Genomic DNA, 12,162 nt, shown 5'->3' on the forward strand with positions numbered 1-12,162 from the left:
TTAAAACGTGCAAACAAATCTTTGAACAATGACTTGTGTGTGGATGTAATTCATTTATCTACAAGTTTTTGGCATATGGGAAGCTGTATTTTATATAGCATTAAACTCAAGTCCCTATGACCATTTTGTTTGTGGCACATATTTTTAGATGGGGCTTTTCTAGGTGTGGCACTGCTGTTATCCATATGGAAAATGAGAAAATATGAAGTTTCTTGTGTTAATGTAATTGTGTTTCTTTAGGAGACCAGTAGAACAACATGGCTGTTACAACATCTGACTACATTTCTTTTTTCTTTGCTTCTTGCTTTTCCCTCCTTCTGACCCTATTTGTGTATGATTTCAATTATCATAATCAACATATTGGATATACAGTATTTAGCTTGAAAAAATGCCTTTATAATCAAGCATGTGTTCGTTCTGGGCTTTCTGGTGGTGGTTTGGGGTTTTTTATTTCTTCTTCTTTTTTAACCATTTCATTTTGTAATGCTAACAGATTTTTTCTGTTATACTTAAAAGAAAACAAAAAACCAACCAAACAAAAAGAACAAACAAGGAAACCCACAGAGTCATTTAAAAGGTTTAAAGATGACCGGTATTCTTAATTCTGTTTTCTTCTTACAGGCCTGGCAGCTGAGATTTAGTCATCTTGTGGGCTATGGTGCCAAATATTACTCCTACCTCATGTCCAGGGCCGTTGCCTCCATGGTGTGGAAACAGTGTTTTGCTCACAATCCATTTGATAGGTAAAAATAGAGAAAATATAGAAAAAAATAAATAAATAGAGAAGTGTTGTTCTACTTACTTCTGGAGAGGGGTAAACGTTATGCTTGGGGCAGCGTAGGTGGTTGGGCTTTTTCAGTGCCAAATGTATTTTAGCTTTTTAGTTGATTTTAAGAGTATAACAAAATAAGAAATGACCACAGATGAAGTATACTTTGGGAAGTAGTCGTTGGTGTAAAGAACTTGTGTCTGTGTTTTAAAATATGAGCTTGCCAGTTGAGAGGCACTGAAATCCATATTTAGATGTAATTAGAGAGCTTGATTTTCATAGGTACCTAATTAATTGCAATTTTCTTTCGAAATCAGAAGCAACTGCAGGTATTAAACAAGCTTCATGTCACCACCTTCAAAGCTAAGCATAGTTATCCTACTAATTTTGCTTTGTGAAATTAAAAGGTAAATTGTGACTTCAAAAAATTTAACTGTTGTTACGTCTTAGGTATATGTTCTAGGCATTATAACTAAGTGACTTTTTCCCTTTCAACAATGGAAGCTGAAATGCTGTTTACATTTTAACTTCCATAGACATCAGCACGTCTTCATGTGTATAAAATTTGTCCAGTGCAGTTAATCGTCGTATATTTCTAAATGTAATTTGAATTCAAGGAGTCAATGTAGGATCAAGGTGGTTGTTGTTTCAGGGTGTAAGATCTAGTTACATCTCTGCCTTTGGATTATGTAGAGATCCTAGAAGCAAATACAACTGAAAGCTGGACAGGCTCTATGCAGATGGCTCTAATATCTGTGTCTTTCCAGGGCAATGGGTGAGCGTTACCGGAGAGAGATGCTGGCACATGGTGGTGGAAAAGAGCCCATTCTCATGGTTCAAGGTAGAAAAACATTTAGATCTGTTTGATCAAGAAAGAAAGAATGTAAACGTATTTCCAAATTTGTTCTTTAAAGTTCTGTTTTATTTTATTTATTGGATTTGTGAAAAAAAAACACAACAAAACAACTTTTCATTTATTCAGTTAATTGGAGTGATTATCAGCTTTGCTTCACAGTGAGTGATGCACAGAATAAAACAGGCATAGAAATAGCTGGGAGAAAATGTTGGAAGGACTGTATGACAAAGCAGTATAAAGAATTGAGAGTAAGAGTAAAATATACTTAAAAGTAAACCAGTGACAATATTTGGATACCAAAAACATATAACTTTTGCATAGGTGAAATTCATAATAGATCCACTTGTTTTGTACATAAGAATTTTACTGGCCATGTAATTTTAGCATCATCAAACCAGCTTTGATTATATTACTACTTTGAATATAAATTCTCTTGAAACAGAAGTCTGAAGATTGTGATAAGGAAACCTGGTTCGTTATTTTTCTCAGTTCTATATTTCCCTTTTGAATCTGGAAAATAACTTTTTCAATTCAGTTATAGCAATAAAAAATGCCCTATACTTCTTGTGTTTAAAAAACGTAAGCTGAGGAGAGCTGAAAAGGTTTGAGAAACTTTAAATCTGTCAGTGAGATATGAAGGATGAAGACTTCTTCACTGTCATGATGAACTATTGAAACCAAACAATTTTGCACTAGTGTCACTGTTCCTGGTCTGGTCACTTGGTAAGCATTTCATCTGAGGAACATTATTCAGTTAACTCTGATATTGTTAATTACGAATATTAATTAATCGGCCTCTGATCACTGTAGTTTTGAAGACTGGAAATTGCATTTTTTTTTATCACATTAGTTATGCAGCAGTAATGCATCTGTATTACATCATGAGCTCAACACAATTTCAACATAAGAACATTCAGTTCTTTAACCTGTCAGTTTATGTTTGTGACCATGACCTCTGCTCTCCTTAAACTATATATATATATAATATGTATGTATGTATATATATTCTCTAGATTAGTCTACTCATTTTTCTCATCTACAGGATTACTTTTCCTTTAGCATGACTTTGCATCTTTTAAACTTACCTCTCTTTTCTGCTCTTGAAAACTGTAACAACTGCAGCTCCAGATTGTGGATAAAGTTGCAAGACAATTATTATCTTTGCAATAAATCCACTTGTATTGTAAGCCATGTTGCAAAGGAAGAAAGAACATATTTCAACACCGATGATGTTTGTTATCTTTTCTGTTTCTGGGATATACTTTCACTTGTTGAGCATGGATCGGAGTGCCCAGGAGGCTGTATTGAAGTTCTTGGCAATGTGCTCTTTTGAATCAAACATTATTTGACAGAAATTTGCAAAATGCAACTGTGACTGGAATACTTGATCTATGTACATAGAGCTGTCTTTCCCCCTTGTATGTGAGAGAGCGCAGTAGAACGTGATGCTGTCAGTTTGGGGTTGGAAGTATGCAGCAGTCATTTTGGATAAAAACTTCTTACTGAAATTAATCTGAAGAAGTAGCGTTGGGAGTTCAGGACATTCCAAATTTATTTCAAGCTTAAAGGAAATCCAGATTTGATGAAGCATGGAAAAGTGCAGTGAAAGCACATGAAAGCACACAGATTCACCTGTCTCAGAGTGCAGTAATTTGATGTTCTAGGCATTTCAGTATTCACACTCCTCGTGCTTGTAGTTTTTGATTCATTTTGTGCACATCACTGAGCCCACAGGATCAATGATGAATGATGAAGTGATAGCTGTGCGACCTGGTATTTGCTGTAAAGTGCCAGCTGTGTTCGAGGAGATGTTGTACTATTTGGAATTAGTGGTAGAATGGCGTAATCTTTTCTGAAGTGACTTAAAAAAATCTATGTTTGTAAGAAACAGAGTCTGAGTTTTCATTTGTTTCCTTTCACTTGGTAAGTTCTTAAATCACTAACTGAAACTGCCTGTCACTCTAAGGTCTCCCGGTGCACCAGCTGGCATGTCTGTTCACACACCAGAGGAGAACCAGACAGGAGGAACTCCTCTGTGTCAGAAAACAGCTGACATTTTCAAGATGTTTTCACTTCTATATTCTGAATTTCCTCAATATTACTTTAAGCAGAAATTGAGAAAGATATAAAGAGATATTTAAGATCAATGAAATAATCAGAAGAATGCCTCTTCTAATTGCAGAGTCCATTCTTGTGCTTGTTGTGACCTCCGTTTGTAGGCAGTGTGAAATTTAAACAAGCATGCTTGAGTGATTCTGTGAAAAATTAAATCCAGGTGACTCAGGTCTTTTAGCATGTTAATAATTTGATTGCTTATTTTGGAATATTTGAGATTAAAGCACCGAGCAGAAATGATGGAAAAGGTTCTTGTATGTTTAAATTTAATCATTCTGTATTTATTAGGAAAAAAAAATGAGAGTCTGAGGAGAAGAATAGGACCAATTACTTGTTCTTTCTTTTGTTTTCATTGCCATTTCAAACAGCATCTGACTCCTTTTGCTGTTCTTAATCCTTTTCCATACAGTTTTTCCGTAACACTCAATTTCCGTCTTTGGTTGGTTTTCATCAGCTGCAGTGCTGCACACAGCTGGTTTCCTGCCTAAAGACAAATTCCACCTGACCCAGCAGCTTGTTGATTTTATTCTACTTCAGAGAAACTGTTCAGATTCTGGTGCCCTATTTAAAAAAACAAAAAACAAAAAACTACATTCTGTATGGTTTGAAATTTGTTTTCCTTTATTTTATCTCCTTTATTAACACGCTTGCTCAAACTTGGCTTCTGGATTCATGCATGCAGCCTCACCCTTGAAATGCTTCCATATCTTATTGTGCAGTTAGCTGTGTTCATTGATCTGATAGCAGATAACTTCACAAGCACATTTCATTTATTCAATTGCTTTGTTATGATTTTCTTCTCAGAAGCTACCTATTGTCTTTCTTTTGTGCTTGCATGTGACCCCAGCTTTTCATCTTTCTCCCACACAATCACATAGATGTACTGATTAGGGAAGATAAAGGATCTGACCTGCCATCTGGTGGAGTTGGTGACAAGATTCGTGTTTGAACCAGTCTGTCATTAGGAAAACACAATATACTTTCTCTTTTTGTTTGGATTTGATTCCTGTGGCATTTTTTCTCTTTAAAAAAAAGAAGAAGAAAAAAAAAGAAAAGCCTTTTGAAACCCGTCAAACATTTTCTAAAGTGACACCTTTTACTGTACCCCTTTGGTAACTGACAAAATACAGAAGTAGTTATGCACGCACATAGCAGGAGGGATAAAAAGGAAAAGGAAGATGCTTTGTCCAAGAGGTATCCTTTTTTCCTTGAAGAGAAAATACAGCTTGAGATGAACTCAGTGTCTTTGTTCGTGTGGGATATCCACAGAGCTCTCCTTCTTAGGATTACACGGCATTAGGGATTCCAAACTCCCTCAGAGACAGAGAACTCAGGTCTCTTCCAGGTCTGGTCACAGGTCTGAACAAGCTTCAGGCGTGCACCATCCTTCCCCCTCTCCCCTGGCACTCCCCAGCTGGAAAGAAACCCAGGTGCATTGGCAGAATGTGAATCTCAGTGTGGAAAGTACAGGGCTGGGTGATTTTGGAGCTGAGAGCATGGAACAGACTCTGGAGTGCGCTTCTCCTGCAGTTTTGGTGGAGTCACATCGCCCTTCAGGTTTGTGAAGAAGCCCATGTGCAAAACGCACATGCAGTTGTATACTTCGCTGGTTAATACTGCACCGTACTGTAGACAGTCATTCTCAGTTGTGTTCATGCATAGTAATCAGACAAACTGAGTCTATAAATTAACGTGCATTTGCTCCGATGCAGTCTGAAAATTTGTTTTCCGATGTCTCTAATTGTACTTGGTGGAATAGTTATGATTTGAAGAGGCTGTAAAGATCTTCAGATAATGCTTGTGTGGCTCTTTGAAAGTATAAAATATATGCATAAATCGTAAAGGCGATGTGAGTGGTAACATATGTTAACTCAAAGTACACGGGCTCAAAATAATTAATGTTCCAAAGGGGCAGAGGCCAAATTCTGCCACAGGCTTTATTCTTCTCCCAACTTCCATTGATTGTAGGTTATAGCTAACCAGCTCTCAAAAGGGTGTGGTTAACCACAGTGGTGTAATGTGAAAGACAACTTCAAAGCAGGGAAGATAAGCTGTGCAATTGCCTTAGGCTTGGGAGAGACTGAGCTGGAATAGGAGTTGGTCTGAATGTATAAAACACACTCCTAGATTTTAAAACTGCAGCCATCAGACCTCATGGACATCTTAATAAATCATTAGACTGAAGGGCTGAGTACATAGTGTTCCTACTTTGATATATTTTAATGGGGTTTAAAGGAAGACATGACCACTCATAGCACAGCTGGGGTAGTGTAAGAGGTTAAAACATGGAAATAGCATCAGTATCTGTTTCTGTTGGAGTTGTCTACTCTAACATCTATAGTTATTTATTTCATAAGGGCACGCTTGTTTTACTACAGAAGTTCTTCAGTGATGACCTCAGTTACAATTCGTCCTTCCCCTTCAAAAGCAGATTCCTCTAGAGTTTGCTTTTGATGTCAGTGATGGGAAAACAGCATTGCTAATGCATGAAGTCTGAAATCTGTTTGCATTATCAACAGTTGGGAGCATGGGCTAGGAGGTCATTTGACATCACTGCTGCCAGAAAAAAAACTTGAGTTCTGCTACGTATTTGATATAAACCATGTGGAGACTAAACAAATGTAGTTTGTACCAAGTTTTGAAAGAGATCTGGTAAAACTGTATTCAGCTGCACTAGAATACGTGTGAGAGTATTGTAGTTAGTGGTGTTTCTTCTATTCATTTCGTAACACCCAAGGATGGAATGTTTTTTTATGACTCGCTGTTCTTCTACAAGAGGGGCATTAAATCTACTTAAAGATAATAACAGCATCGCTGTCTTCCCAAACCTCATAACTGAGTGTTGTACTATTTGCCGTTCCTCTTCTGTGACATACCAGTAATTGGTGTTTTAAGAATGGTCCGCAGCAAAATATATTTAGAATGTCAAAAGAATTAGCTAAATATCATTCAGCCAGGATGGTTTCTATAAGCTCAGTAGATGAACGTTTTGTATCTTGGAGCTTGCAGAGGTGGAGGTTATTGTATCCATTATGGCTGGTTTTATACTTTAAGGAAAAACGTGGTCTAGACAGTACTACAGTCATCCCGCCCTGCTGATACCTGATAGCATTTAACATACTGGCTGTTAGAAAAAATGGTTCCTTTATAGAGCATCTTAAAAATTGGAGGGTTCACAGAATCAAGAAAAAGATCAGCAAGTCCAAACCGTGTTGAACCCACATCCCTTAGCGTCTTGTCCACAGGACTCTCAAATACCTCCAGGAAAGAAATCGTTTCACCCAACTTCACATTTTTATATCTTATATAACCATCAGGGTTTCCTTTCTGAAGTTCTTCTTACTGTTCACTCTCTAGAAATAGAGCCAGTTTGTTCAGATGTAAATACCTGAGCTAAAATGAGGCAAAAAAAAGAAGGTGAAATGATTTACAGTGTTGGAACCGGACCACTCCATCTGCCTGAAAGATGAAGCTCCTCTGGACATGCATGACAATGTCTCTTCCAGTGGTTGCCATCTGAGTTGCCTCCTTAATGCATTTTCTCCACTTTTGAGTGAACTGCAGGAAAATACTGGGGGTTTAAACTGTTTGTCTGAGGGAATTTTTGAAAGGCTGTTATAGAGGAAATACGCACACCTCCCAGCAACCCCCATCAGCAACCTGGGAGTCAGTCTGCAGTGGGCTCTCAGGGGAGCGTGGCTTAGTAGCTGCTATTGGAACACATCTGTTTCTGTTTCCATTGTGAACTAAAAGAAATTCCACAGCGATTTTACTAACGTTAGATTACAGGTTTACCATGAACTCAGAGGTATTAATTCTGTTCTCTTTCATTTTGAAAATGCCTTGATACAAACTCCACATAAACCTATATGTAGTATGAGATTTGTTTTCCTTTGAGTGCTCGCTGCTATCTCCTGGGCCATGGCAGCCTGTGCTGACACATGCAACATGCTTAAATCAGATTGAAATGGGACTCTGTGAGGTCTCAGCAAGAAAATTCTTTCTTTTGGTTGCTCGCTCAAAATTACGCCTAACCAGTCTGTTTCCTGGTGGGTTTTGAATAATTGTGCTTTAGTAAAAGATTCCGGTCTTTTAGCAGCAGGCAATTATAATTTCCACTGAAAGCAAATATTGTTGAGGATGTGAAAGGAGTATAAAATTGTGTACAGTAGGTACGCTGATCAGAAAGGGTAGAACAAGGTTATATTTACGTTGGCAGATGTCAGAAAGAACAGAACACTTCAAAGTAGTATGAAGATTAAATTTTACATGATTTGGCAGCCATGCTGTTTTTCTTTCCTGCTACAGTAAGGCTGTAAATTTTCATATATAATTTCAAAAATATTAAGAGCAGTGAAAAGATCCAGCGCTAATTTAGGATTTGTGATGAAGAAACATCTGAAAATAACTTGCATGAGATTCTCATGCTTTCTGAAAATTGGGATTCTGGGGAGGAAGGTGTGAGATTTTCAGTTGTTCTGCCCATAGAAGTAGGTGACAAAATACTTGGGTGCGATTGTTTCTTGTGCTGATTTCTCTGTCTGTTATTCTGTAGCCCTGTGATACAAATAGCATACCTGCTAACGAATATAACTGATAAAAGGCGAAGCCCTCTACTGTAAAAAGAATCACAACCAACCAAAGCTAAAACTGCAGCACACTGAAAATACATGCTTGGATATGTTTCATGCCTTGTGTAATATTTCAGAGATGTTTGTACTTTAAATACTAAATTAAATCTTTTAAGGTGTGTAACACTGAAAAAATATGTTGTTTTTCCCAGGAAAACAATGTGTCAATCTGGAGACTCGGCAGATAAGGACTGAGATCCTCCCTGATTACTGATTTCTTCCAGTCATTTGGAAGTGGCTGCCTCTGTCTTGTGTTTTGGTTGCATTCCTTTACAGGAGATACAATTCGCAGCCTAAGGAAGATCATAGCGATAAAAAAATGTTCACAATCTTGAAACCTGACAGTTCTGTGATAACATGTACCGGGCTGCTTGATACAATCAACTACTCCCTGTGCATTATAATTGCATTTGTTTCTTGACAGGGAAAAATAAAATATATGTATATATATGTATATATATCTCTCTCCTTCTGTCATATTGTGACAATAAAAGCTAGCTAATTTTAATACCTTGGTTATTGGCAAAGCTTTTGAAGTGATAACAAGCGATAATACTAAGAATCTGTTGTCTTGGTTTTATAGGTATGCTTCAGAAATCACCTTCGGTTGAAGATTTTGTGGACGCCCTTGTTTCAGACTTAGACCAGGACTTCGAAACGTTTATTATGGACTCGTGAAAGAATTGAACAGCACTGAAATCTTATACAGGAGATAACGTACATCTTTATAATTGCGGTTAGAGTGTTGGTGTGACTTGTTTTGATTCTTGGTAAACACTTGTATGTGTTTGAATATTCACATTGGTGGAACAGTAATAAAACTTTTTATTGGATGATGTGATTTTGTTTATGAAGATGATGGCTTTTCATTCCACAGGAGCTTAAGCACAGAATTTGAGACAATAAATACTCTAGTAACTACTGTTAGAAACTCTAATCTTGTAGCAACAGATGGTTAAGAGGGAACTGAACTCATTCTCAGGGTTGGTGGAGTGGCGTCTTTCATTACGCACTGTTTTAGTGTTAGCGCATAACTATCAAATGTTGTGACCCAGCACTGTTTGTATGGGTCCTTCTTACACGGTCATAGATCTTCTTTAAAATTGTTTATTCCTTGTGGTGCTTCTGAACTGGGGAAAAGCAAATTGTGTTTGCAATGGAGAAGAGAAACTGGAAAGAAAGTTGAAAATTGCAGTTGAAAACTAGGAAGTAACTAAGAGAACGAAGTGTGAGGGACAATGATAGGATGAGGAGGAAAGAAATAACACACAACGTGAGAAAGAGCAGCAGAGAAGTAAAAGAGAAAGGTTATAATTGCTAAACAGTGGAAGATGACATGGAAAGTAGTCATGCTGTGATGATCCAATCAGTTTTTGTGTGGCCATATTTGCAAGTAAAAATAGTATGTTTTGTTATATAAAGCTGTTGAACAGACTTTCAAATTTGAAAGAATGGACCATTCATCATATCAGATGATATCACACAAAATGTCAGGAGGAATGTAGTTAGCAAGGTGTAATAGAACTGGTGTTGCTATTGAATTCATAGTTTTCTAAGTACCCGACTGATTGTTTTTATTATTATTTATTATTATTTGTAAGCTTATCTTTTGCAGATGTACAACTGAACTTCAGTTTTCGTGGGTCAAGAATAGAGCCGTTGTTGTCTGAATTTTCTCCCATTTAGAGGGCTGGAGCACCCCCTGTGAAGAAAGGCTGAGTGAGCTGGGCTTGTTTGGACAGGGGAAGAGGGAGCTCTGGGGACACCTCATTGCAGCCTTCAGTACTTAAAGGGAGCTTGTAAATGCAAGAGAGGCAGGCTTGTTACACAGTGGGGAGTTTTAGATTAGATGTTTGTTAGGAGAAGACTCTTTACTCAGAGTGGCGAGGTGCTGGTACAGCCTGCCCAAAGAAGTTGTGGCTGCCCTGTCCCTGAAGGTGTTCAGAGCCGGGTTGGATGGGGCACTGGGTAGCCCTGATGGTGACCAAGCCCACAATAGAAGGGTTGGAACTGTATGGGCTTTAAGGTCCCTTCCAACCCAACCCATTCTGTGATTCAATGGTCCTATGATTCTGTAACCTCTTAACTGTTTTATAGCAGTGGTTAAAGTTTTTTCCCATGTTACTTGGAGGCCTTTGCTTGAAGTATATGAATGTAAGTGTAGTATATGAGGTATATGGTAAGCATGGATTTGCAAGTATTCTGATGATTCCATTGCAGAGAACAATTATTGTGGAAATATGTGGCAAAGTGTGCTGCTTAGGTGAGACCTGAATCTGTTCCCTGCATGACTGTTCACGTGGAGTTTCCCTTTCATAGTAAGTGGATGACAGGAAGCTGTTTCAGGTGTAAGAAGGGTGGGCTTAGGTGCAAAAAACTGGTTCAAGACAAGGTGTTTTTTCAGTATAGTTACCTCCAGATAGGTGTAACAGCTTAAGGTTGTATATTATGTAGCAAACAATAAAGGACGTGTTATTAGTGAGGGGATTCTTCCTGAAGTACATTCTGAAATGACATTTCCATGCTTATTTAAAAAGAATGTGGTAAGTTTTCCTCTTTTGAAATAGCCTTGTCTTTTTGAGGTCCTGCCTGTGTCTTTGCAAAAGGTTTCATATGTGTTCATGTGCTCGGAGCAAGGGAACCAAGGCTGAGAGGTGATAGCAGTTAGCTGGAAGAGAAGCAAGTAAAAATAAAGATATGGACACCTAACAGGAAGAAAAACGGATGTTTGGGAAGAGATCAGTGAGGATGAGAATTGGTGAGGCGATTGGTGCCCATTTTTTAACAGTATTTGTGCTGTCAGATTGCTTTTGAAAACTTACGCTCTCCTCCCATCTTTTCACTTTGCTTTTACATAGAGGGAATTTGTCTTTTGTGATAAGCACTGCCGTTCTTTTAGATCCGATTTGGGACATTTTTAGGTATGTTTTGACTGACAGCAAGCAGATCTTTATTCAGACATGCCACAACTAAGCCTCCATATTGTGTCTGACTGACTGCATGCTTCAGCTGCTCTTGGTTCCTGAGAGGAAAGAGTGTAACAAAGGAGGTGAGTATTTCCAGGCAAAGAAGTACATTTAATTTTAGGCACGAGTGAAAACATGTTGTGAAGAGGGTAATTCTCAAGAGGAAACAATAACAACTCGTGAATGTAAGCTTAACAGCTTCTTGTGTTTGGTGGACATGTGGGAATTAAAGGGTGTCACCAAGGGAGTTCTGTGTTGGTTGCCTATTTTTTGTACTAAGCAAACGGCCAATCATGTATATCTGGAGTTGGCATGTGTTAAAAGATACACTGAGACAAAAAGAACTTGGGAAAAGGAAATCCTAATGCTAACATGAACCTGGGAACATTACTGTAAAGAAAACAGACCTTCGCTGTTGGTGGAATAAGAGCATTTTAAATTAAGAGATTGCCCATAGGTTTTAATTTGAAAGAAATCGATGTTGGTTCTGGAATTTGTGTCCTTCATCAAGATGTACGTAGTAGCCATTGGTTTATACCTGTGGCCTCTATTGCTTCCTTAATTTGCTGTCTCATCATGTCCACCTGTAAACAGCAGCCCTTGCAAGCTCTTGTCAGTGGCAGCAAACAACATCTTCATACCAGAATCCAATACAGACAAAGAAATGAAGAAAACTTTCATCTTTTTCTAGAGTGAAGTGGGCTTCAGCTTGTTGTTCGTAGCTGTGGGTTTGGGGGACATCTGGCAAAGATAGGAGCTGGTAGATAAAGAAGTGTAAGTGCGAATGACGGCTTCAGGGCTTTTTGGTGAAGAATGACGTGGACG

The 12,162-nt window shown here is 38.1% G+C and overlaps 1 protein-coding gene across 1 annotated transcript in view; it reads left to right on the top strand.

Moving 5' to 3' along the window:
* The window catches only part of MIPEP (mitochondrial intermediate peptidase), a 67,654-nt gene extending 58,450 nt beyond the window's left edge, over positions 1 to 9,204 (top strand). The window contains exons 17-19 of the mRNA XM_072343494.1: positions 622 to 743; positions 1,537 to 1,610; positions 8,955 to 9,204. Coding sequence (XP_072199595.1) covers positions 622 to 743; positions 1,537 to 1,610; positions 8,955 to 9,049 — 291 coding nt within the window. The 3' untranslated portion in view covers positions 9,050 to 9,204. The remainder of the gene's footprint in view (positions 1 to 621; positions 744 to 1,536; positions 1,611 to 8,954) is intronic.
* The last annotated feature ends 2,958 nt before the right edge of the window (positions 9,205 to 12,162 follow it).

Source organism: Excalfactoria chinensis, chromosome 1 (genome assembly GCF_039878825.1).
Source record: "Excalfactoria chinensis isolate bCotChi1 chromosome 1, bCotChi1.hap2, whole genome shotgun sequence".
NCBI classification, from domain to species: domain Eukaryota; kingdom Metazoa; phylum Chordata; class Aves; order Galliformes; family Phasianidae; genus Excalfactoria; species Excalfactoria chinensis.